This window comes from Pan paniscus, chromosome 6 (genome assembly GCF_029289425.2).
Source record: "Pan paniscus chromosome 6, NHGRI_mPanPan1-v2.0_pri, whole genome shotgun sequence".
Lineage (NCBI taxonomy): Eukaryota > Metazoa > Chordata > Mammalia > Primates > Hominidae > Pan > Pan paniscus.
The window spans coordinates 12,757,702-12,784,594 of NC_073255.2; the positions used below are offsets into that span (position 1 = coordinate 12,757,702).

The 26,893-nt window shown below is 37.7% G+C and overlaps 1 protein-coding gene across 3 annotated transcripts in view; it reads left to right on the plus strand.

Annotated features, from left to right (window-relative positions):
• Positions 1-21,327, plus strand: part of UMAD1 (UBAP1-MVB12-associated (UMA) domain containing 1) — a 238,865-nt gene extending 217,538 nt beyond the window's left edge. For all 3 annotated transcript variants that reach the window (XM_008978683.4, XM_034963692.2, XM_024929468.3), the window contains one exon: positions 19,385-21,327. In XM_008978683.4, the coding sequence (XP_008976931.1) occupies positions 19,385-19,642 (258 nt within the window). In that variant the 3' untranslated portion in view covers positions 19,643-21,327. The remainder of the gene's footprint in view (positions 1-19,384) is intronic.
• Positions 21,328-26,893: the final 5,566 nt, after the last annotated feature.

A 26,893-nucleotide genomic window follows, 5' to 3' on the forward strand; every position in this document is an offset into this window, starting at 1 on the left:
TAACCCTTTCTGAAAGAGAAGATAATCTTTGGTCTCTAGAAACAATAGCTTTGCATTTTAAAAGGCATGAAGTGAAATGTCCTTATACTCTTGGATTTGGGAAGCAGCATGAAATAGTAGTTAAGCTTATGACTCCAGAGTTAGACCGTGTGACTTCTCTGTACTTCAGTATTCCCCATCTGTTAAGTGGAGATTAAAATAGTACCTACCTCATAAAGGAAAAATTAAATTAGACTCAGGTAGAGAGCTTAAAACAGTGACTGGCAAGTAAGTGCTCATTCAGTGTGAACTGATAACGGTGGTAGTAGAAATAGGCACACTATCGGAAGCTTAAGACTGATTTGATGTGAAGTTAATGAAACTAAAATCAGTAACAGCTAATATAATTTACTTATTAGTATGTATCAGGGCTCGTATTTTAAACCACCTTATTTTTACCCTCAGGAGAGAACCATAAATTATTTAGTTTCTTCAGAGAATTCTGATTATCAACTCACCTGCAAAGAGGGCACAGGAGGGAAAAACAGAAGCTCTGTTGGGCTGTAAGCATAGTTTCTATACACTTAAAAACACTTTGGGAAATTATAGCTGTTCACTTTTAGGTCACTTTGGCAGTTGAAACCATAGCAATGATTTCTAGAAGGCTAAAGGAAAATCTGGTACTGGGTTTTAAAAGTTGACTACCTAGAAACTTTGGTGAAATACGTAATCATCTGGGTCCTAGAGAGCTGTGTGATGTTGCTTCTTCCTCTCAGTCATTCCAGGCTTTTCTCTTCCCTAGTTCAGCCATTAGAAAAACCAGCCTAACCCATGGAAAAGTCACATGGTGGCCAGGAAGGAAGTGTGTGAGGTTCTTCCCTATAACATCCGATTTTCCATTTCTGACAGTTAGCAGACGGATTATGCTCACACTTTCACTTCTTGTAACCAGTCATTTCCACCTCTAGCTAATGGCTTTCTTTCATACACGTACATCTTTCTTAATACCCTTCTCTTTCCAGATTTTGCCACTAATCTCAGGAAAATTTTACTTTATCACCTTGCTGTTTATGGGAGTAAAACAAAAAATTTTAAAGAACACAACTCATGTATTTCCTAGAGATATTTCTAATGAAAATACCTCCCAGCAAACTGAGGCCAGCAATCTTGAAAGTGTTCCTAAGTTCCTTTGCCAGAGTTCAGCTCCTCCAAACTAAATTGCCTTTTCAAGCACTAGCATTCAGGATAAATTTTAATTTAATCTAATTTATTGTTTTCCTGATTTCAAGGCATATATTATAATAATTTTTCTACATCTGTGTATTAGAAGCATATAGGATTTTTGTCTCTATTGTGAACTCATTAGCCTAAGAAAATACATTCTGACTTCTTAATAATTATAAAGATTATTTTTAGGCCATGCTTATGAGAAGATTGGCACTTATCTGTATTTTTCTTATTTGACTCCTAAGTGTTTATGTTTCTTACCATAATCAAGAACAGTGTGAAGTTAGGTATTCTTCCATTATATGAGTCCTTCACATAACCTTTGGAATATCTTTCTGAATTACGAGTATCTTTTCAGTAATTACTTTCTTTCTATTGTTACCATTTATATTGATTTAAGTACTATTTCCTTAAGAATTTTTACTATTGCGGATTTGTGGTCTAAGTCTACTTGGAAGCATGGCATTTGAGAGCTGGATCATCTGGTTCAATTATCTCATGTTTCAGAGGAGTAAATTGAAACCCAGAAAGGTTAAATGATTCGCTTAAGGTCACACGGTTTAGGTAGAGGCAGGGGTCATTGAGACTTGAGACCAGTGCTCTTTCTACTAAGTCTTGCAGATTAATTTTCAACTTGACGTACAAGTAACAGAATATATTCTGATAATTACCTTTTTCCCAAAAATGCTAGGAATCCTGGAAAAAGATGACCTTAAGAATTGATTATACATTAATCAACTTTTCTGTTGTTGATCTGAAAGCATTTTTTCACTAGACTGTATTTTCCTTTAAGAAATTCCAGGTTGCTTATGTAAAGTTTGTTACTTTGTTGAAGCATTATAATTTTTGAAATTTATTAAGCTATGTGAACTTTAAATTTTCCTCTCATGATTTTTAGACACCATTGTGGCTTCTCATTTTTAATCACTTCTTGGTATTATTTACTCTATTTTATTGGGTAGACTTTCTCCAAGAGCGGGTAAGGACATCTTGTACCCTTATAATAACCACAGAAAAGTATTGTAGTGTAGAGTTCCAGTGTGTGAAAGGTCTTAGGGATTATGGAGCTGTTTCAAATAAGATTGAAATAGTGTCAATTATATTCAGATTTTAATTTATAAAATATTAAATTGAAAAGATTTACTTTAATTATGATTTTTAAAGACAAGCAAAGAGTGTATTATAAAAATGTACAAATTTATCTTACCCAAATAAGTTTATAATTCAAAATAAGCAGGAACCATAGTTTGTGTTTCTCTCACTTCGGGCCCTTGCTAATTGTCTTCCATCTACTTAAATATTCTGTATTCCTGTATTCATCAAATCCTAATGAATCTGTTAGACTTGTTTCTCAACTTTTCCACCTTTTACTTAAAAATATTGTCCTGGCTAAGCGCGGTGACTTATGCTTGTAATCCCAGCACTTTGGGAGGCCGAGGCAGGCGGATCACGGGGTCAGGAGATAGAGACCATCCTGGCTAACACTGTGAAACCCTGTCTCTACTAAAAATACAAAAAAAAAAAAATTAGCAGGCATGGTGGCGGGCACCTGTAGTCCCAGTTACTCGGGAGGCTGAGGCAGGAGAATGGCGTGAACCCAGGAGGCGGAGCTTGCAGTGAGCCAAGATCGCACCACTGCACTCCAGCCTGGGCGACAAAGCGAGACTCCATCTCAAAAAAAAAAAAACAAAATAATAATAATAATAATAATAAAAATTGTCCTACATTAAACAAAAGATGGAAACAACCAAATGTCCATTAATAGATGAATGAATAAACAAAATGTGGCATATACATACAATGAAATCTTATTCAGCCTTAAAAAGGAATGAAATTCTGATATATGCTACAACATATATGGACCCTGAAAACATTTTATTAAGTAAAATGACCAGACACAAAAGGATATACATTGTATGATTCCATTTATATAAGGTGCCTATAATAGGCAAATTGATAGAGACAAAAAGTGTTTACAAAAAGCTTACCCAGCGCTTGGGGAGAGGAGGGATGGGGAGTTGTTTAATGGGTATAGAGTTTCTGTTTGGGATTCTAGAGATGGAGAGTAGTGATGGTTGCACAACATTGTGAATTTACTTAGGCCACTGAATTCTACACTTAAAAATGGTTAAGATGGTAAATTTTATTTTTGTATATTTTACCACAATAACAAACTACTGTCCTGAGTTAGCCATGAAATGAAATAATAGCACACTCTTTTGGGCTCTGAGTGTGCACCAAGAAGGGACTCAGCCTCCTGCCATTCTGAATGGCCACTTCATCCTCATACTGGGGTGGAGAAAACACAGCTGTGTTTACTTTTCTAACCCCATCTTCTATTTTGAAATATAACCTTTTGCAAGTGAGAGCCAAGGTCAAGTGACACAGCTTTCTGCTCACCTCTTCAGTTTGCCAAACATTGTTTTTCTAGTGGAGTTCTGGGTTAGGTGCAGCAAGTGTGAGTAACACTATCACTCATACGCCCATTGGAATTTAATTAGTCTACCCTCATAATTTCTGTACTCAATTTGGTATGACACATTTCCTTACTTTCATCTGTATATGAAAACACACAGTTGTGTATTCACCAACTATAGTGTTTCCAAGTATGTGGATTACTCTATATATCAAATTCAAATTACACAGAAAATAAGGCTTTTCTTCTCCAATATTTTCCCATTTCTTGAAGAATTATTTACTTTTTGAGATTAGAGAGATGTTTATACATAGGGTGAACATGAGCAATTCTAAGTACATACTAAGTATTAGATATTTATGTTTTTGTATAATAATGGTAGAAACAGTGGCAAAGCATACATTTTCAGCATATATTAAGAGCAGCAGAACAGATTAGTTTTTGTGCTCAGACAACAGCCTTAACATGAAATAACTATATTCATTGTTGTTTGTCATAACATTTAATTATTTGTTCGTAAAAATATATATCATACTTAGGTTATGAGAATGGCAAAAGTTCATTCTATCAAAGCACACACCAAAAAATCCAACATGCAGCTGGTACTTAATATTTTTAGATTTACTTTCTTTTTGTATTTTTGACTGTATCTTATGCCATTTATTTGCATTCAGTCAATATCATATAAGTGATGTCAATTTATTTATATAAAAACAAATTAGTATAATATATTTATATTTTCTTACCAGGTTTAAAATGGAAAGTGTTCCATTTTCTTTCTTATTGTATATGTAGATGATTGACGTACTTTATGTTTCACTGAAATGAGTATTATTCCCTTCAGTGAAATTAATGTTCAGCATGCTGAGGAGATGGGCAAGATCATTTCTCATTGTTTTCCTTTTAAATTATCTGGAAAAAATATGATCTTGTTGCATTACATTCTGAAGAAGTTGAATAGATACTTACAATAAATAAGGCTATATAAATGGGAAGTTAAGTATTAATAGAATCCAGTGTGACTAACAAGGGATATCAAGTTCTTCAGACCTGTGGTATACATAATAAGCTTGAAGAATTCGTGCACAAAAGCCTTAACTGTTTTGCAAGCTTGGTTGTGATTAGATGCTGTAGTTTTCTAAGCTACTACATGTTGTAACCAGCTTGGTAGATTTAACCTAGTAATAAGATGCTTAGTTTAACTGTTAGTTTAAACTCAGTTTCTATAGCGGCACGGTCTTTATTTTTGGACCTTCACTTTCCAATCCAGATGACGCTTGTCCATAAAGAAATTGCTAAACTTGAGACCTAAAAACAAAACAAAAAACAAAAAAACTCCAGACAAGTAACCTTTAAAATTATTTCCCTTGATGGAAATTTACTGGAAGGCTTTAACCAATTCAGTTTGCTTAGACTCATAAAGAAAATTATGATAATGTCTAGGTAAACTTCAGTAAAACATTTTTTTGTGAAATTATACTATAGTACATAAAATTGAAATATTGCTGATTTAATGTAAAAAAAAAGAAATCAGCTTGGCCAAGTTGGATTACATTGTTAGAGATTGCTTATGTAGGTTGCATCGACATTGTTACGATCTGGGCACAGGGGATACATACTTGTTTTATAGTCTATATGTGACTGTCATTGACTTGGAGTATGGGACAGGGAGCATTGGATTTTAAGTCAGAAGACCCAAAGTGTAAGTCTCTGCCAGTTAGTGGTGGTGTGATAGTCACTAACCTCTGAGCCTCAGAAGATGAGAATGAAATAATAGCTTCCCTATCAAATTTAGTGAGTTGTGAGGTTCAAATTAAATACATGTGAAACTACTTTCAATACTGTATAGAGCACCATACAAATGTTATTTGTTATTTTTCCAAGGTTCTGATGAGAACTTTTCTGATCTCTTAGATCTAACTGAATTATCATGAAACTTTGATAAAATTGTACCAATATGTTGTTTCTTATAGTACTATGGGGCATGCAAGTTTTTTAAACCCTTAGTTTGTTATATTTTAAATTTCCAGATCATTTAACATTTGCTTTACTTCGGTTTTTGTTTTGTGTTTTGTTTTGTTTTGGTGTGGTTGATATGCCTTTTTTATGTAAATGGGCAGTAGAAGTTGGTGGGGGTCGTAAGTACTAATAAAGGGCACTCTTTTTCCTTCTTATATCGAGAGCCAATGGAGAAATAAGATCAAAGAGCCACCAAACAGAGAAACAAGATACATACAGCTGTGGGTGGATAGTGTAATAGCTAAGATGGACTTGTGCACTCCCACTGTCCGATGTCTACATCTGTGGGGAAGTTTAAGGCACCACAGCAGACTCTCCCTTTGGCCACTTTTTTTTCCCCAGTCCAAGTAGAGAGATAAGGAGAAAGAGACTCTCCCTGGGCCTTAGGATATTAGGGTTTAGCTTAGCCCACCTAGAAATACAGGCTTACGCCTGTCATCCACTGTGATAATAAGAAATATATATTTGGTCTTTGTCTCTGGTTCCTGACACTGAGCTTCTAGAACACTTTGAATTTCCTGAGTAATAGGGGTGAGAGGAGCATCTTTTGTTATCCATAACAAGTTCCTTTCAACCATGCCCGATTTTGTGCAGTAAACCCTCCATTGACATCCTCGATAGGTTCTTGGAAGCTACAACTTTAAGCAAAACAACATATAACAAAACCAGTTTTACTATAGGTTGATTGATAGAAATAAGAGTTAAGTTGCTATGGTATATTTGTGGTCACAAAAAATCACCAAACTTCTAAATAAAGATCAAAACACTTCTAATAGTAAACACTGAAATAAATGTGAGCTCTACATTTAGAAATATTAATAAAGACAAGTAAGAACATTACTCACCCAGTTATTTGAATTTGGACTTGCCAGAGCATATCCCAGCAGCTCAGGGTGTGAGGGGGTACCCAGAGCTGGACAGGGCACCATCCCATCACAGGGCACACTCATACACACCCATACTCAAGCAGATGGGGACAACGCAGACACGCCAGTTCTTCTAACATGCACAGCTTGGGGATGTGTGAGGAAACCAGGGTACCTGAAGAAAACCCACCTAGACATGAGGAGAACATGAAAACTACACACACACACACACACACACACACACACACACACACACAGTGGCGTCTTGAAGAATTGAGTTTTTTTTCTCATCCGTGTTGTAACATTGAACAAAAACAATGTTATCTGAGGACCCACTGTACTAATGAGATGGCTCTTGGTGGTTTCTGGATAGCATCAGAATGAAGGACCATTTGCCAGAGGAACCAACCATGTAATTAGAGGGTTGGAACCATCAGACCCACTCCTTAACCTCTGGGAAGGAAGAAGAGCTAGAGATTGAGGTAATCACCAGTGGCCAATGATTTTTATGCCTATGTAATAAAACCTCCATAAAAACCTCTAAACAGTGGGTTCCAAGAGTTTCTGGATTGGTGAACACATTGAGGTGCTAGAAGGGCGAGGTCCCGGAAGGGGTGTGGGAGCCCCAAACTCCTTCCCCTGATCTTGCCCTATGCATCTCTTCTGTTTGACTGTTCATGAGGGTATCCTCTGTAATAAGCCAATAGTGTGAAGAAAATTGTTTTTCTGGGTTTTGTAAGCTGCTCTAGCAAATTATCAACCCGGAGGAGGGGGTTGTGGGAATCCTTGACTTTATAGCTCGTCAGTCAAAAGTACCTGTGACCTGAATTTGTGATTGGCATCTGAAATGGGCACAGCCTTGTGAGACTGATCCCTGAACCTGTGGGGTTTGGGCTACCTCCAGGAAGTTAGCGTTGGAATTGAATTGAATTGTAGAACACTCGGTTGTTATTCGGGGAGTTGGAGAATTGGTTGGTATGAGGAAAAAGCCCATGTGTTTAGTGTCATAAGTGTTGTGACTAAAAACAATATAGACCCACCAACTAGGTAACTCAGCCTACCTCCTTGGGGAGGAATAAGGGGTGGAGGAGAAGGCCAGAGTTCCTTACAGAAAAAAATCCCTGTTTATGGAAACCAGAGAAGTAGATATGAGGCTTTTCCTCTAACAGAGGTGAACAGCAATTAAATAAATGGAATTCACCTGCCCATCCCCTTGCCTACCCTCCTTTGCAGCTCTCATCTCTGAGGCTCTCCTTCCTTTTCAGTACCTACCTAGTCCTGCCACCCTGTTGCTGTTCATGTCCATTGTCCCCAAGCATAGGCTACACCACAGCCCCTCCAGATTATACCATGTAGCTGGAGAGAAACACTGATTCCTGGGAGAGAAGAGCTGTGTAAGGCAGGTTGGTTAAGGGGACTTTGGAGTAGATGAGGGGACTTTGGAGTAGATGAGGCTAGCTCAGTGAGAAGATGGGTCTGTAGGAAAAATCTTTCCCCAACAATTTCATCTACATTGTGGCAGGACCCCATTAAACTTCCTTTAGGAGATGTATGTGTAAAGCTGTTCATTTGGCAAGTCAAGGAATAACTTATCTCATGCTTGAGGAAATGGATGTAGCTGGAGTCACAAACCAGTTTATCTCTACATTTAATACCATCCATAGTTTATCATGTTGGTGATAACGGGCAAAATGGGTTTGGTAAAATCTTAGAAAAACAAAGAAACAAATGCAGGAATTGAGGGCCAACATCCTAATTCCTAGCTTATTCAGAAGAAATGTGAATATAAAATTTATGAAGACATTTAGATTATTCAGTCATTCAGTAAACATGTATTGATTATCTGTTATGAGCCCCACATTGTGCTGGCTGGGAAGGAAATGGGAATGAAAGCTCTAGTCCCTGGCTTTGAACAGCCCGTAGGTTTGTGGGGGTGACAGGGAATTCTAGTGGAGTGTGATGTGTGCTGTGAGAGAAGTATGCATAAGCTGTTAAGGGAACACAGGGATGGTTACTTGGCCCACGTTTGGGGAGTTAGTTGGGGAAGTCTTTCTAAAAGAGGCTTGTGTGACCTGGAAGGGCAAATTGAAATAGGCAAGATGAAGGGAGTAGAAGAGAGGGTGTCTTAACTTAGGTTAAAGTAATTCAATGAGCCAAGGCTCAGAACTAAAGAGAAAGCGTGTGTCCACACACATGCGTGAATCTACATACATGTCTACTTTTGAGGGAGTGGAAAGCAGTAGGCACCATGAAAAAGTTTGGTTAACAGCAGATAGCTTGGTATGGATGCAGTAAAGAGTTTAGGAATAAGAGTACAAGAAATTGGAGGGGTGAGCAAGGCCAGGTCATGCTTGTGTGTCGTGATAAGGAGTTTGGTCTTTTTTCAAAGGCATTGAGGAATGTTAAGCAAGGAAGAGAATGTGTTTTATATGCTACAAGTGGTAGGGAGAGTGTAGTGTAGGGTAGTAAAGCTGTACATGGGAAACTCTTGCAGCATTCAAGGAAGAAGACCTTAGTATCCTGAATGAAGAGAATGACATGAACCTGAAGAGAAATGGATGAATTAGGGGAGATATTAAAAGCAGAAAAGTCAAAAGGACTCAGTGATTTATCGCATGGAGGAAGTGAGAGGGAGGGAAACGTCAAAGATGATACAGGTTTCTGTGCTGGGCAACTATATAGGTTCTCTTCACTGATACAGAAAATATTGGAAGATTGGAAGAGCATTAAGTTTGAGGTAAGGTTAAGGTAAGGAAGGGACTAAGCTAAGAGCCAGGTTTAAAACATGTTGAGTGTAAGATGTCCTGTGGAATATGCAAAAGGAAATGTATAATAGGAGTTGAACATATGGATCAGGAACTCTAGAGAGAAATCCGAGTTTGAGATTGGTATATGTGCATGTATCTACATACATATTACTTTTGGGGGAGTGGAAGCGTGGAGCAGTAGGCATGCTCCATATCAGATAAGCTCATCCAAAGAAGTGTGTTGAGATTAGGAAGAGTAAAGGAACAGAAATGGAACCCTAAAGAACACCATCACTTGAGAAACAGACAAAAAGAATAAGCAGCTAGACATGTAGAAAACAAAACTAACAAGTGTACTGAAGCCAAGAAATAAAAATTCAGAGTCAGTAGCAGTAAGTGCTACAAAGTGGTCATTTCAGATTAGCACTTCCAAACATTTTCTGAATTTAGCAAGAGAGTGATTATTAGTAACCTTTGTGAAAGCAGACTCAGTAGAGGGGTGCAGGCAGGAGGCAGGTTGCAGTGGGTGAGGGAGGCATGGCAGACAGTGTGTGCCAACAATGGTCTCAGCCTGGCTGTGAAAAAAACATAGAAAGATAGTATGGGAGTTAGGAAGGTGATATTCCAATAGGCAATATAGAGTTGAGTCGAATTTTTAAAAATGGTTAATTGCTTCTAGGAAAGATTAGCAATTAGGAGACTCTCCCTAATTGATGAAGCCATGTCCTTGAAGAGTTTGCACTGGGTGGATCTGCAGCCCTGGAAGCTCTGGGGAAGGGGTTGGATACAAATGCAGATACATTTGTTGGGGGGTAGAGCAGATAGAGGAGATCCTCACTCGGTGGTTGCTGTTTTCTCTGTGAAGTAGGAGGCTGGCCCACCTGCCAGCAGCGAGGAGGAAGCTGGTGATATAGGGCTAGAGGAGAGAAGAGAAAGGGGAAATGTGTGCTGAGAATCATGAGGCGGGAAGGCCTACTGGGAAAATATGAGCTGCCTGGACAGCTTACGGTTGGAGTTTATGAATTTCTATAAACCAACTTTAAAACAGTTTTTAAAAAATCACTGAAACAGCCTTTTGTGTTTTCAAAACCAGTATTAAATAGGATCCTGCATTTAACGCACTATTTCTTGCCTGGTTCCTTTCCTGAAGTGCTTCTCTTTCCTCTTTCCACCGCGCCCCCACTCTAGTTGGCTAGTAGAGAAGATTTTTCCAGCTTCAGACAAACCACTTTTCCAAGAATACATGGAACAGATTACAGAAGCAAGTAACAGCCTGCTTACTTCCCCTTCTGCACTTGTATGTACGTTCAGCTGGAGTTCTGAAAAGAGGAAGTCGGGAGAACATTTTTTTCTTTTTAAAAGAAATATTGGAGAACCACGGAGCACAAGCAGGTAGAAATATTGAAGGAAAGAGAAAGAAGAGAAAATGGAAAAAATACTGAAAAAAAAAATCATGAGCCAGAAGGTAAACCAAAATGATGTCAGAGACTAGGAAAGGAACAGAGAAAATAATCTGCCTTCTAACCTAGCCTCTTAGTTTGCTATTGAAATACAGCGTTCTTGAACTGGAGCCCTCACTTCTAGGCAAAACTAACACCCAGGCCACATGGAGATAGAAATCTTCTGTGAATTCAGCGTCTCCCCCCTAATTTCTGTATCAGTGACAACATGTCCTGGGTTTTTATTTCTTTCTTTGACCTAACCTTTCAATTTTAAAATCAAGTCTGTGTGCCTAGAGTATCTGAAAAAGAAGGGGACCAGATCTAGTGCCATTCAAAAACATTTAATGAGCACTTTGTATATATAGGTGCTGTTCTGGGTACTGGGAACTTGGAGAAAAAGAGGAAACAATCTTTGCCGTTGCAATATGATTTCTCCCAAGTGAAAGGAGACTATTGCTTAGGAATTACATAGGTGCAGGACACCAACTCTCAGGCATTTAATAGCTAGACAGACATTTATTAGTGACCAGCTTCTTATAAAAAATAAAAAGCTTGAGTACTGCCTTAACTGTGCCATAGCTTATATCACCTTCTCCTAACCTCTGTCCCCTGATGCTTCTAACTCAGATTTGCCCCTCCACCTCACCCCACAGTCAAGAAGCTGATGTAATGCAAGCAGATACCAGCTGAAGCCAGAATAGAATGGATAGTTATCTAGGGAGATAAAGTGACAGTGTTGCTTGTTCAGGCTATTGTTCAAAGAAGCATGTCTTTTATTTATAGACATTAGAATTTAAAGGCATAGACAGCCAGAGCTTGATATTACCTCTTCTTTTTGTAACTTGTTTTCTAGAAATATGCTTGATACAGCTACCTTCTTTGCATGTAAATTGAATGTGTTGGAAGAGTGTTTTATACCTGGTTTCATGTTCTTTTAATAGGTTCTATTGCTGTTTTAGTTAAGGCTGGTTTCTAAATTTTAATGCATCAATATTTTGCTTTTATAGCATACTACTTTATCTCTGTCTGAGGCATAGATTGCAGAAAAAAGCAGGAGGTTTTAAAAGAAGCCAAATATAGATGACTTTCATATTAATAAAATATTCATAATTTAGTTGGATATAGCTAAGTAGATGAGGTCTCCAATTGTTAGTGCGTCTGCAAAGTTGGCGCCTCCTAATAGACTTCATGGTGGTTACTGGAATTTTGTGCCAGGAAAAATGTAGTTGTCTGTTCTTAAACCTGAATTTCCTTGCTTTCAAACACCCAAGAGCGAGGTTCACAAGGATGCCACTAACCTTCTGTTGCTCCGGGGAAGTGACTTCATTTTTCCAACCCTTTGCTGAAAAGTGTTATATGCCTTGTATTCTTGGAGTGTGTTTTTTCCTAAGCTCTGAGAAGATTTTTAAGATTGAACCTCATGAATTTTTACACCCCTCTGCAAGAAAGGGGGGAAGAGTGCCTGTAAACCTCTTTGAATTACTTGAAATAAAGATAATAGAATGGAAGGAATGAAAATAAATTTGGCCAGTCAATTTTTTAACAGGTTAACTGATGAACAAGAAATAGTTTTTATACAAACATATGAAAACAGCTTATAACAGCAAACTTTATTTATTGTAATGATATAAATAAGAATATCAATTTTCTTTGTAAGATTAAAAAAATCTGACACGGTATGCTCATATTTAAACTAAGTAAGGGCAACCGCTAATTTGAAAAAGAAGTATTAAAGCTAGGTTTATGAAGAAACTATACTCAGAAGCATTATGATAGCATTTCTGTGAACCGGATTCATCACAAAAATAACAAATACGCTTTATGAACTTAGTATTTGAATTAATTTTCTAAAATTTGGCTATTAACCAAAAGGTTAATTGAGTCTTTTCTTCTTGCTCTATTGTGGTTAACATACTAATTCTTCCCATTAAAGACCCATTTTATTATGCAAATGAAAAAAATCACAAGACTTTGTGTCTAAGAGAAAGCTGCTTTTTTGCAGGGGAACTCATGCACCTGTTTAAACCCCCAGCCCCCACCACTGCTTCCATTGGCTGCCAGACTTAGTGATCAGGTTTATAGGCTGTAGGGTCCTTGAATTTTGACTCACATTTTCTTTGTGACTTACTCTTGTTTTGGCTTATATTTCTCCCCTTCCAGCTCTCAGCATGCCAACAGCAGCTGCATCATGGCACTCACCCTGCTGCCAAGAGGGCAGGCAGCCTCCTTGGAGACTGTAATGTTGCACTATAGCCAACAGTTAAGAGATAGATGCTGGAGTAATACTTACAGCACAGCTGAAATTCACATCATCCTAGGAGGCATTTGGTGGAACACTTTGCCCATCGTATTGTTAAACTAATTTTTAAAAACTTAATTATGAAAAATTTTCAAGCTTATACAAAGGTGGAAAGAATACTATAGTGCATTCCCACTTACCTTCATGTCTGTTTCAATAATTATCAACTCACAGACAATTTTTCACTGTCCACGGTGTTTTTCCCATGGTCTTATCCAGACTGCTGGTAGATTCATTTCCAGGGATAAATATATCTTAAATTAGAGTTGCTTTTCCATCCTTCTTCAGCCTGTCTGTAAGATCTGTCACCTTAATGATTTTCTCAGTCCTTTCTTCTTTAAGGTATAAAATATTAGCATCTTTTTTCTTCCTAAATTAAGCCAAGATATGCTACTTTAATAACTGTTATATTTTCTAATGCTGTACCCTAAAATTGTTGAAGCACTGTTCATTCAGTCAATCATTCTATCCAAAGCATGTCTGAAATGTGCAGGATCTTGGAATATAGAGCTTTAATGGTCATTGGGTTTGATTATCAGTTTCACCACTGACAAGCTGTGTAATCTGGGACAACTTCCTTAACCTCTCTGTGCCTCAGTTTCCTCTTGTCTTTAATACGGGACTAATAGGAGCACATACCCTTACAAGGCTGTTGTAAGACTTAAATGAGCAAATACATTTAAACAGCTTAGATACAGCCTGACACAAAGTGTTCTGTATATGCTAGTTGCTGTCTTGTCATCATTGTCATCCTAGTTGTCTTCATCATCTTCATCTTTTGTCCCTCTTCACTCATTTTACATAATAGTGGGTTGAGGCTCAAATGGGTAAAGCAACCCCCTTCAGGTCAGATGGCAGTTTTATCAGGATAACTTGAATGAGAAAGCATGTCCCAATTTTTTTACTGTACTAGATATAGTTTGATACATTCTTGTCCTCAAGGAATTACGTTCTCACAAATAACAGAGAATTGTCAAAAAAAAAAGAGGATTAATAAAAATATGAGGAATAAATATTGCTGCTGGAGAGTTAAGCCTTAGGAGCTGCGTGTTTCAAGAGGAAGAGAGAGACCCTCAGCTGCTGGGGAGTCCTTGCCACACTCAGTCTCCCACCACATCAAGAATCTCCCCTCCGCAGTTCCATGCACACCTCCGAAAGAGGAGGGGGCCTTCATGTCCCATCAGTAAAGTCTGCTCTACTCAGCCATAAAAAAAAAAAAAAAAAAAAAAAAGAAGTTATGTGTTTTGAAAGCAAAATGCTACAGGTAATGTACAGGCATACCTCGAAGATATTTCGGGTTCAGTTCTACATCACTGCAGTAAAGTGAAAATTGCATTAAAGCGAGCCACATAAATTTTTTTGTTTCCCACTACATATAAAAGTTATGCTTACACTATATTGTCATCTATTAAGTGTGCAATAGCAGTATGTCTAAACAAATGTACATGTCTTAATTAAAAGTATACTGAGCTGTCTCAGGGAAGTCTGAGGAGAGGCAGATAGGGGAATGGCCAACTAGTTGGTGGAACAATCAGAACACACACAACATTTATCAGTTAAATTTGTCATCTTACATGGGCATGGTTCGTGGCACTGCAAAACAAATACAATAATAGCATCAAAGATCACTGATCATGCCTCACCAAAGCAGATAGAATAATGAAAAAATTTGAAATATTGTGGGAATTATAATAATGTGACATAGACACACAAAGTGAGCACATGCTGCTGGATAAATGACTCCAGTAGACTTGATGCAGGGTTGCCACAAACCTTCAATTTGTAAAAAATGGAGTATCTATGAAGTACCGTAAAGCAAAGTGCAATAAAAGAATGTATGCCTATACCTCCACTTTAGTGCAGAATGTGGGATGTCAGGAATGCTTTTGTTTAAAAAAGGAGATGATTTCGCTAATGAAACTCTAGAACATTCTATACACAACCAAAAAAGAAAAGAAAGTTTGAGTGGGATGAGACTACCAGATCTAGGGAACATTTACACATGAGATTAAGAGAGAAAGCAAGAAATAAAAGGAGAGGGAAAGGTATTATTTGAACTACGAGTGAGTGTCAAAAGAGATGAATGGATTCTAAACTTCATCTAAACCCAAATGGGATCTGGCATTTCTAAAATGTTATTTATTCACTTACTGTAACCTGTGCCGAGCACTGTTCTGCTTACTTATAAATATAACTTTATTTAATCCTTGCATTTAACAATCCTATGAAATAGTTAACTGTTATCAATCTCATAATACAGCTAAGGAAACTGAGGCACGGAGAAGTTAAATATTTTGCCCAAGGCCATTTGCTTGTTAATAAACAAGAGACCTGGGATTTATACCAAGCAGCATGGTTCTGGAATCTGTGCTCCTAACCACTTTGTTCTCCTGCTCACAGGTGATCAAAGCCCCGGTGCATATGGAATCTTGAGGTTTTATGGTGCACCCAAACGTTGCTTCCCTTTCAGTTTTTCTATATAAACCAGTGTATAGAGAAGCCCTTTAAAGAGAATAGAATGGTGGTGTCATTACTCATACCTGCATTCTTGGCTGACCCGAGGATAATTAGCATGGTGAGTCCCAATTAGATTTCAGGAGACAGGATCTGCCCACTGCAGACGTACGTCTTTATAACAAGCTTTATCATAACAGAGTATGATTACATTTGTTAGTTGCAGTCCTAAAACAGTACTCTGGTGTTATTTTCACATGAAATTGTAAGACCACTCTTATAGGCATGTGCTTTTTAACTTTACTAATTCGAGGTCGTTCACTAAAAAATATTTCTTGACGGCCCTTGTTTTAGGTATTGGAGATGCTTTGTGACGAGTTCCTTCTCTATAAATTCTCTATGGATTTTTTCCTTTCTTATGAGCTGCTTCTTATTAGCTTATAAATTGTCATTATTTCTCCCAACTTGAAAAACAAAAATCAAAAGAAACTTTTCTCGACTACACATCCCGTTTTAACTACTGGCCCATATATGTTTCTTCATTTACATCATAACACCTAGAAAATACTGTCTGTTCTAATTTTCTCTCCACTTTCTCCACCAGATCTCGTCCAGCTCCAGATTCAAATTATATCCCCCTGCCTCCTAACAGCTCCACCTGATGTCTGCTAGGCACTGAAACTTCCAAAACCGAACTCTTGATCTTCCCACCCATTCCTGCTCCCTGGTACTCTTTCCCATCCCTATAAATGGTGATTCCATATGTCTCATTGCTCAGGCCAAGAACTTTGGCTTTATCCTTAACTGTGCTTTTGTTCTCATACCCCCACCGTCCATTCCATCAGCAAATTGTGTTCCTTTTACCCTTAAAGTCTATCCAAAATCCAACCATTTTATCTCACCTTTGCTATCCCTGCTCTAATCGACTTCATAAGTAATCTGTCATTCCCAGCTATCTTCCCACTTCTTTCCCTGGCCACCCCACCTCTGCTATCTGCTGTCAACCCAGCAACCAGGGTGATTCTTTTAAAACATCAGTCAGAATATATCACCTTTCCAACAATATGTTCTTCAAGACTTTTTTCATCTAACATGAAACAATTTGGATGAATCTCATCCACATAATGTTGAGTAAAAGAAGCCAGAAGCAAGAGTTCATACTGTATGATTGCATTCATTTAAAATACAAAATCAGGCCGGGCACGGTGGCTCACGCCTGTAATCCCAGCACTTTGGGAGGCTGAGGAGGGTGGATCACCTGAGCTCAAGAGTTCGAGACCAGCCTAGCCAACATGGTGAAACCCTGTTTCTACTAAAAATACAAAAAGTAGCTGGACATTCCAGCCTGGGTGACAAGAGCAAAACTCTGTCTCAAAATAATACATAGATAAATTAATTAAAATACAAAACCAGGTAAAACCAATTCTGTGTTGTTAGAAATAAGGATCGTGATTGACAGGACGGGGGTTGATTGTGACTGCAAGAGAACACCAGGAGGGCTTCTGGGGGCTGGTCTTTTCTATTTCCTGATCTGGGCGCTGGTTGCTCGTGTGTATTCAGTTTGTAAAAATTTAGCAAGTTATACCCTTATGAGGTATTTTGTATTTTTAGTACAGACGGGGTTTCTCCATGTTGGTCAGGCTGGTCTCGAACTCCCGACCTCAGGTGATCTGCCCACCTTAACCTCCCAAAGTGCTGGGATTACAGGCGTGAGCCACCATGGCCGGCCCAGAAAATTATTCTTCTCCTTTAGACTTAGAGTCTAAGAATTTGTCAGCATTTATAACCATTAGCATTTATAACCAAAGACACAACGTACCAGAATCTCTGGGACACAGCTAAAGCAGTGTGTAGAGGGAAATTTATAGCACTAAATGCCCACGGGAGAAAGCAGGAAAGATCTAAAATCGACATCTAACATAACAATTAAAAGAACTAGAGAAGCAAGAGCAAACAAATTCATAAGCTAGCCGAAGGCAAGAAATAACTAAGATCAGAGCAGAAGCGAAGGAGATAGAGACATGAAAAACCCTTCAAAAAATCAATGAATCCAGGAGCTGGTTTTTTGAAAGATTAACAAAATAGATGGACCATTAGCCAGACTAGTAAAGATGAAAAGAGAGAAGAATCAAATAGACACAATAAAAAATGATAAAGAGGATATCACCACTGATCCCACAGAAATACAAACTACCATCAGAGAATACTATAAACACCTCTATGCAAATAAGCTAGAAAATCTAGAAGAAATGGATAAATTCCTGGACACATACACCCTCCCAACACTAAAGCAGGAAGAAGTCGAATCCCTGAATAGACCAATAACAAGTTGTGAAATTGAGGCAGTAATTAATAGCCTGCCAACCACAAAAAGCCCAATAAATCTTTATTGAGCAGTAGGCACTGATCTAGGCATGTGGAATACAGCAGTGAACATGAGCTACAAAAGCTTCTTGGCTGGGTGCAGTGGCTCATGCCTGTAATCCCAGCATTTTGGGAGGCAGGCAGATCGCTTGAGTCCAGGAGTTCAAAACCAGCTTGGGCAACATAGTGAAATCCTGTCTGTACAAAAAAATACAAAAATTAGCCAAGCATGGTGGCATGCACCTATAGTCCTAGCTACTTGGGAGGCTGAGACAGGGAGGGTACAGTGAGCCAGGATCACACACTGCGCCCCAGCCTGGGTGACAGAGCGAGACTCTGTCTCAAAAAAATAACAAACAAAAACCATGTAAAAGTAAGTTTTATATAAGTGAGAAAGGGCCTCATTGAGATGGCATCTGGGCTAGCGCTTGGAAGGAGGTAAGGGAAGTAGCCCTGTGTATGTCTGGGAGAAGAGCGTCCTGGTCTGAGGGAATGGAAAGCAAAGGCCCTGAGGCAGAAGCAGGCTCGGTGTGCACGAGCAAGCACTTGCAAGGAGCACTAGCAAGGAGACAGTGGGATTGAAGAGGAATAGGCCAGGGCACACGAGCTGGAGATGAGGGCAGAAGCACACCTGGAGCCAGATGGCGAAGGAGCTAGTAGGCCTTTGTAAAGACTTGGGAGTTTCATTCTGCCTGAGATTGAGGGTCAAGGGGGGAGTCATTTTTTTGCCCAGGCTGGTTTGAGTTAGGTTCCAGGTGCTTGTAGTGGCAGGCCATTCATCTTCATTGCTGTAAATAAATTTCAGTTTATTATCCATTCTTCTATTGATTGATATTTAGGTGATTTGCAAGATATATTAATTGTAAAGAAACTGAACAAGATATATCCTTTTTTAAAAAATTGCGTAACTTTTGTGACATAACAGGTTAGTTCCAATGACAATCAGACAATCAATACTCATGGTATACATTAGAGATAAATTATGAGTACATATATATTACTGTCAAATAGTAAAGTGTGCAAGGTTGAAAATACAAAGATATGCCAGATAGACTGCTTGCCTTCAAGGACCCTATAGTCTAGTTGGAGATAAGATATATTTGCATATGCAACAGCAATTAGCAAGGACACATATAGGCAACACCAAATAACATCTTAGGCAATTTGCTCCATAAGCATTCTGAAATGGGCAAGATCACTTTGTACTCCAGTGATACAAGATTTTATAGGGCAGCTGAGAATTTAGCAGAGCCTGAAAACGTACATAGGATTTGGAAAAGGGGAGACAGACTTTGCAGACATTATCTGAGCAAGGGAAATAACAAGAAGGCCAGTTTGTGTTTAAGGGGTCTGTGGGTGGTCAGTCTGAGTTAAAGTTTAGGATTCATTTTAAAGCCTAACAGAGATTTGGATGAATGTAATTCTAAAGTAAAGTAAAGAGCTGCGTTCAAATCTGGGAATATTTATATAGTCCACATTGCTCAATCATTTTGATGTATTAATGCCACATTTACCGTTATTAAACCTCAAAGTTCACAAGGCCTAAATGTTTTAAATGTATGTATTTTTAGACCAACAAAGAAAATTCATCCAGTGTGACTGTATCAGACCCTGAGATGGAAAATAAGGCAGGCCAGACTCTGGAGAACAGCTCATTAATGACCGAGCTCCTGAGCGATGTACCCTTCACCCTGGCCCCGCATGTGCTGGCAGTACAGGGCACCATCACTGACCTTCCCGACCACTTACTCTCCTATGATGGCAGCGAAAACTTATCACGGTTTTGGTATGATTTCACTCTTGAAAATTCAGTGCTCTGTGATTCATAATCTTTATGTCTGTTTGCACCTTAACAGCTTTAAACTATGTTCGCCTATTTTATCTAACCTGTTTGATGTTCTTTGCCGTTTCACTGTTTAAGGTCCTCAGCGAGGATCATAAAGCAAAGAAAATAGCATTATGTTCATTACTCTATTTTTAAGAAAAAGGTACATTTGTATACAAATTGAACTTAAGTTCTACTTCCTTTCTCCCATATAATAAATATACAAATTAGGCTATGAAGGTTTTATGAAAGGACTCGATTCCTTCAGATGGTCTCTCAAAATATAACACCTCAAATTTATCTTAGAAGAACTGTGAAAAAGAATTGTGGCATTTTTCAGTCACTACAGCTCCGAAGTCTGAGCAAGAAGTGGGTGTGAAGTCTCCTCTCTGGTTTGTAGGAAGTTGAATTAGTGTTATTCCTGCATTTTTTTCTTCCACAGTGTTTATGAATGAATTCAGAAAAAAAGTTGCCAGTTAGCTTAATTTCTTCAGATGCATTGATGTGGAAATCTAAAACTTGTCCTAAACAGCAGTGCTAGTTTGCTGATACGAGGATGCTAGACCTGCTCTGCGTGCTCTTTCTGGAGTGGCCCATTTCGGTTTTCTGAAACCCATGGCAGCCCTTTCCATCGTGAATAATCGTTGTGTTCCCACCTTTGTTCTCTGCCTTTTTGCTACTTCCGTGTGCTCTCTGACCAGCTTTCCAAAGAACTTTCCCTGCTTCTGCCTCGGTTGCCATTTGCTCTCCTTACCACATATGTTGCCAGTTTATGAAGAGATCCACATTTCGTTTCAACCCCTCTGCCTCCTGAAGAAAAACATCTCATGATGATACATATTATTGCTGATAACACCCTTATTTAGAAATTTGTTGGCCACAATACAGATGGAAATGTTTTACTGCTGGAAAAACTAAAATCAACTCATTTCTAATTAGAGTATAGGCAGAACACCTAGATATGACTTTTAGTTCTTGAATATCCATTACTTACTTTAATGAAAACAGAACTGCCATTGGTCAAGAAACTGTAAAGGGAAGAGGTAAATTGTGATAGAGAATTTTCTATGTCATGGGAAATTGAAATCACATTTATTTTGATTACCAGCAATATGATTTATTAACTCTGTGCCAAGTTTTAAGTATATTTTTTCACAAAGATAGAGTGCCATAGTGAAACTAAACACTGTGCATAAAGGTACATTAATTATTCCAGTTTTAAAGTATTATGCATGTTTGTTTAATAAATGTGGCATGGTTTTAATACAAATGCTATGTTATTTAAAAGTTAGAGGAACATTTCTATTGACAAAAATATGCTTCATTTACATATAATGTTACCATATGATGTGAATGATTAAATTAGATCTTTACATAGTTCTTATAAAGCATCAGTCTAGGAAATATGACTTATTACTGATGCAAATGTGAACATTTTGTAGTAGTTTTGTAAAAGAACATCCTTTTCAAATATCTATGTTAATGTCCCCTTGAAATTAAATGCAAGCACATAGTCAGTTTGTCTAATTTTGTGTGAAATTTTGTCGAAAATACCTAAACATTTCATCTATATTTGTGCCTACCATGTTATAAATGTTCATAAGTACCTTCATGTGTCTATAAAAAATGTTATATTTAAATAAATGTGAATTAAAATAAAATTTTTGATTATTTTCAGATCCAGAAAAATGGGTTTGTTTGCATTATTTATATCTGAATGCAAGTTGTTAATTCTTTAGGAGCCAAAAAGTTTAAGTATATAGTTTGTATAGTGCTGGGAAAAATATACAATTTCCTCTTACATGTAAGTTTTAAGGAATAATATTAAAAATGGTAAGATCCCTAGTCCTGGCTTAATAGGACTGGAGGGATTTGAGAGAGATGACATGAGCATTTCTAGATTGATCCCATCATCACAACATTTAGTAAGGGCCAATGTTAATGATCTTCTTTAAACAAAAATATTGTGAAAATTACCATTTAATTTTTTATTCTGTATATAAATTAATATTTCTGAGACATTAGAAATCAATAAGTCAACTTCATTTTACCCAAGATAAAATTGAAGCCTAGAAAGACTAAATGACTTAAATCACTTAGTGATAAATAAATGCCTACTTTAATAGTGTTAGTAATTATAATATATGATAACACAGCTGTATGATATGGTGGGAGAGAGTTCAGGCAATTGAGGCAGCCAGACAGAGTTTGTAATGGCTCCCTCCCTTATAAGCTGTGGGGCTTTCAATCAGTCCCCTAACTTCTGGTGCCCTCAGTTCTCTCAATTGTGAAACACTAATTGTTCATAACTTGCAGCGTTATGTTCAGTTATAGGTGGTGTATGTCAAATGCCTGGCAGCCTAAAGCCTAGCACATCGTCGGTATTCTGGGAAAGGGATTGTTATAATTCTCGTTATTGACCATACACACACAATACTATAATGAAATGCGAAATACATATTAATTGAACTTCTTGAAGAGTAACATAAAAAAAAACAGCTACCTACATTAACTGTAGATCCCCCTTCTTCCCAGTTATTTTTTTCCATATTAAATACCTTACTATGAGAAATATTCCTAAAATATGTTAGTTGACTGTTCTGCCTTAACTAAGAATTCCATAGTGAACGTTTTTTTCTTTTTCTCGTTATTACAGTCTTTTTCCTAATATATGTTATTATTGTGAAGTACTATAGATATAGAATGTGCAGGTGATTTTACTGAATCTTATTTATTTATTTGTGACAGAGTTTTGCTCTTGTCACCCAGGCTGGAATGCAATGGCATGATCTCGGCTCACTGCAACCTCCTCCTCCTGGGTTCAAGCGATTCTCTTGCCTCAGCCTCCCAAGTAGCTGCGATTACATGTGCCTGCCACCATGCCTGACTAATTTTTTTTTTTTTTTTTTTTTTGGTAGATACAGGGCTTCACCATGTTGACCAGGCTGGTCTCGAACTCCTGAGATGATCCACCCGCCTAGGCCTCCCAAATTGCTGGGATTACAGGCATGAGTCACTGTGCCCAGCCTTGAATCTTATTTTTAGCCCTAAAATATATTCAAGTACTTGCATGTATTTTTTTCCCCAAGCTTTCTTTAAAGACATTTGCATTTTTTCCTAAAAACAGAATGAGAGAGGCGATTCTGACCAATTTATTATCCTGGCTAATTAAATTTTGATCAACTGAACTTTTAAAATTGTACCATTAAAATGTTAACAAAGCCACAATTTTTATTAACAATTGCAGATCAAATCCGTAATAGTTTTTTAAGGTAAATATTCATTGACGTCAACACTTATTTTTTTCTTCTCTTAAAGAAAAATGGTAAATTCAAAACAGTATGAAAAAATTCTTCTAAAATTCCCAGAGATTTCATTTCTCATAATTCTAAATGATAGATAAGGAGAAGCAAGGAAAGAATCTCACTCATGTTCTGAAACCGTAGTACATCAGACTACCTCTGTGCCTCCAATGGTAACAATTGATCAATAAGTGAACACTGCCCTCAGTAATCTAGCAAAGAATATGTTTCTTTCAGAGATTAGTGCATTATCTTATTAATTATGTCAATAACTCACACAAAATATAAGTTTGTTGGAAATGCAGTTGAAGGATGGTTTATCTTTTAAAGTTTTTGGGAAATACAGGTTTATTGACATTCTCTTTTGAGCATTTGTCCCATATTACTGAGGGCATGACCTAGGTATTATTGGGAAATCTAAAACTTTCAGAATAAGTCCAATTCCATTCATACTACAGTGGCTTGAAGGATTAAGTATTCTTAGGTTTCAGGAAAAGGACTCTTTATGCCATATGGTTTGGCAGATAGGTGTGTGTGGGAAAGAGAGAAAGAGGTATTGATTGACGCGGGGAACTCTGTTTCAGTCGATATGACAATATGTCAGTCTTTTAAAAATTTAAATAAACTTTTTATTTTGGAATAGTTTTAGATTCACAGAAAAATTGTGAAGGTACTACAGAGAGTTCCCATATACCCCTCACTTAGTTTCCCCTGTTGTTGACATGTCACATAACTGCAGTACATTTGTCACAACCAAGGAATCAACACCGGTACATTGCAATTAACTGCACTGCACACCCCGTTCAGATTTCATAGTTTTCCTCTAATGTCCTTTAAACCTTCAGCAGCCCATCTGGGATAGCACATTACATTTATTTAGTCGTCATATCTCCTTAGGCACCTCTTGGCTTCAGCAGTTTCTCAGACTTTTTATTTTTGATGACCTTGACAGTTTTGAGGAGTACTGGTTAAGTGTTTTGTAGAATATTTCTCAAGTGGGGTTTATCTGATGTTTTCACATGGTTAGACTAGGGATATCGGTTTTTGGAGAAATATTAAAAAGGTGATACGCCCTTCAGTGAGATTATATCGTATTGAGAGTAGTATAAGCTATAAACATGACTTATTACTGATGATGCTGACTTTGAATACCTGGCCAAAGTAGTGCTTCTCAGGTTTCTCCACTGCAAAAGTTATTCCCCCCAACCTTTCTATACTCTTTGGAATTAAATCACAAAGCACAGCCCACACTCAAGGAGTGGGTAATTAAACTCCACCTCCTTGAAAGGCAACTATCACATAAATTATTTGGAATTCTTCTGCATGAGAGATTTGTCTCTTTTCCCCAATTTATTTATCAATTATTTATATTAGTATGAACTCAGGAATCTTCAATCTTTTTCCAAGTCTTAATCAGTGCTATCCAAGAGACATATTTACATTTTTATGAAAGTCGATAAAATTGGGAACATTTTACATGGTGCAGATGAATACCATTTTATGTTGGATACGATAGTATATTCTATGGTTTCCTCAAAATTTATCTTCCTGTTAATGTCAGGCATGTATCTCCTTAGCTTGCCACAAATAACTATATATACCACAGACCTTCCTTGTAGGGCTAACAGTGTTGCATTGTAAGTGGGGCCCTCGTAGATACCTGGCCTTTTCCTACCTTATTCCAAAGATGGTTGCATTTTATAAATAATGTCATTCTTCAGCAAATGGTATGGAAATGAGATTGTAATATCATTATTTCCTCTTTAAAGAATCCTGATTCTTTAAAGCTTTTATAGAGCTCTTCTCTATAAAAGGTGGGACTTTTTTTTTTAGTAATAGCAAAAATAAAATTGTACCTCCGTAATCTTCTACAGAAAGATGGATTTCATTTTCAACATTAAGAGGTAGTTTTAAGAAGCAGTAGAAGTCAGCCTGGGCAGCCTGGTGAAACCCCGTCTCTACAAACAAGTTAGCTGGGCTTAGTAGCTGCAATCCCAGCTACTCTGGAGGCTGAGGTTGGAGATCATCTGAGCCGGGGGAGGTCGAGGCTGCAGTGATACAGTGAGCCGTGATTGTGCCACTCCAGCCTGGTCGACAGAGTGAGACCCTGCCAGAAAAAAAGAAAGGGAGAAGGAGAAGGAAGCAATAAGAGGAAGAAGAAGAAGGAGGAGAAGGAGAAAAAGAGGAAGAGGAAGAAGAAGAAGAAAAGAAGCAGCAGCAATAAAAGGAAACCAATCTTCTTTTGAAGGGGAAAAGTGCCCAAGAATCTCATAATTTTACTTCTCATTAGCGAAAGCTCACTGCATGCTAAAAGGTAAATTTGATGAGTGGATCTCATTCAGTTTCCTTTGGGAAAGACACAATCAAAACAAAAAACAACTTATTTAGTCTTTGCCAGAAACTTGAATATAATTCCTTGTCAAGAATTTACCCAATCCCAATTTTCACCCTTACAAAAAATAAATAAATAAATAAATAAATGTCTTACAATCAAAGGTAAAGCAAAGGATAATTGCATCCAGAACAAACCATCAGTTGCCCAGCCCCAACAGAGAGCTTGCAAGTCACTACCCAGGCCAGAAAGGGAGTCAGACAACAGAGCATTTCAGAGGTCAGTTAAGGAGACAGGTTCCAACTTAGGACTGCTGCCAGGGATGTACAATCCAGTGTCTGACATCTGGGTTCTACAGCTGCCAAATCTGCCCCTTGTGTGGCCACAGGTGTTGGCTATAACTCTGAGGCACATTGGAGAAGGAACAGGGTAATGTCAATGTCATTGTGCATATGTGTGTTTATGTGTATGGTTTTAATTTTTTCAAAAGGTACATAATTAATTTTGTTTTAAAATGAATGTATTTCTACATAATGGCTGGGAACATTTGGGAGGCTAGCAAAGAAGAAGCTTTTGTTCAAGAACAAGGGCAAAACAAAGCTGAATTTTTACACCTACAGGGTACATTGTACGCTAACATGTCGTGTGTGATATTGTTAACTTAGTCATTTGAATAGGCCTTCTCAGGACAAAAATAAATAAATAAACGGATGCCGAAACACACACAGGCAGTTGGTATAAGATGAAACCTAAATACTCATTCTCTTCCTGTAGGCTTCTCCCCTCATCCTTCTTTTGGATCTTCAGGAGAATTTGTGTTTATCCACACATATTGTTGAGCCTGGAACAGACTAGACTGTATGTAGTCTTCTATCTCACACTATACCAGTTGTAGCCATCCATTAACACAGCTTAAAACAGGAACACTAAACTTTCCTCTTGTTTTTGCAGGAAACTTAGCTACTGTCTGTAAAGCAAATCTGGAACTTTCTACCTCAGGTAGCTGTTTGAGTTTCCTAACCCTAAAGATGTAGGCAACCCTAAAGATGTAGAAGAAATGAAGATGATTTAGAGAATGGAATGATCCCGGTAAGAAACTTAAAGACCAGATGGTCAGTAGGTTAGAGAAAAAAAATACAGGTCTATATCTCCACAAATTAATTGGATATTTCTTCCATGTTTTGCCTATTCCATATCCTGAAATTAGAAATTGAACTTCAAGGAGGAGGAAGGAATCTACATATTTTATCTTCATATTGAATCCCTTCTGAAGAGAAATGCTTCAGTCCTTGGGCCAATGTCTGTCCTGCTTTTAAAACTAATGTGACCTGCAGTGTTTTTTCACTGTATCCTCTATACATTCCACCAGCCAAGATTTCTGACAGGTTATAGTTTGTGTTTTCTATTACAAAGATCATAGGTAAATTGAATGCACTTTTTCAAAGATTAACCCCCATCCCCTATTTCACTTAAGAATCAGTGCTCTGACTGGGCTTGTGCTTAGCACGTGATAAATCCTCAGTCAGGATTTGTTGAATGAATGAGTGAACCAATGAAATCAATCATTAAGTTATTTATACAGGAGATTTCCCAAAAGCAAAGGAATAGAATTTAAAAACTT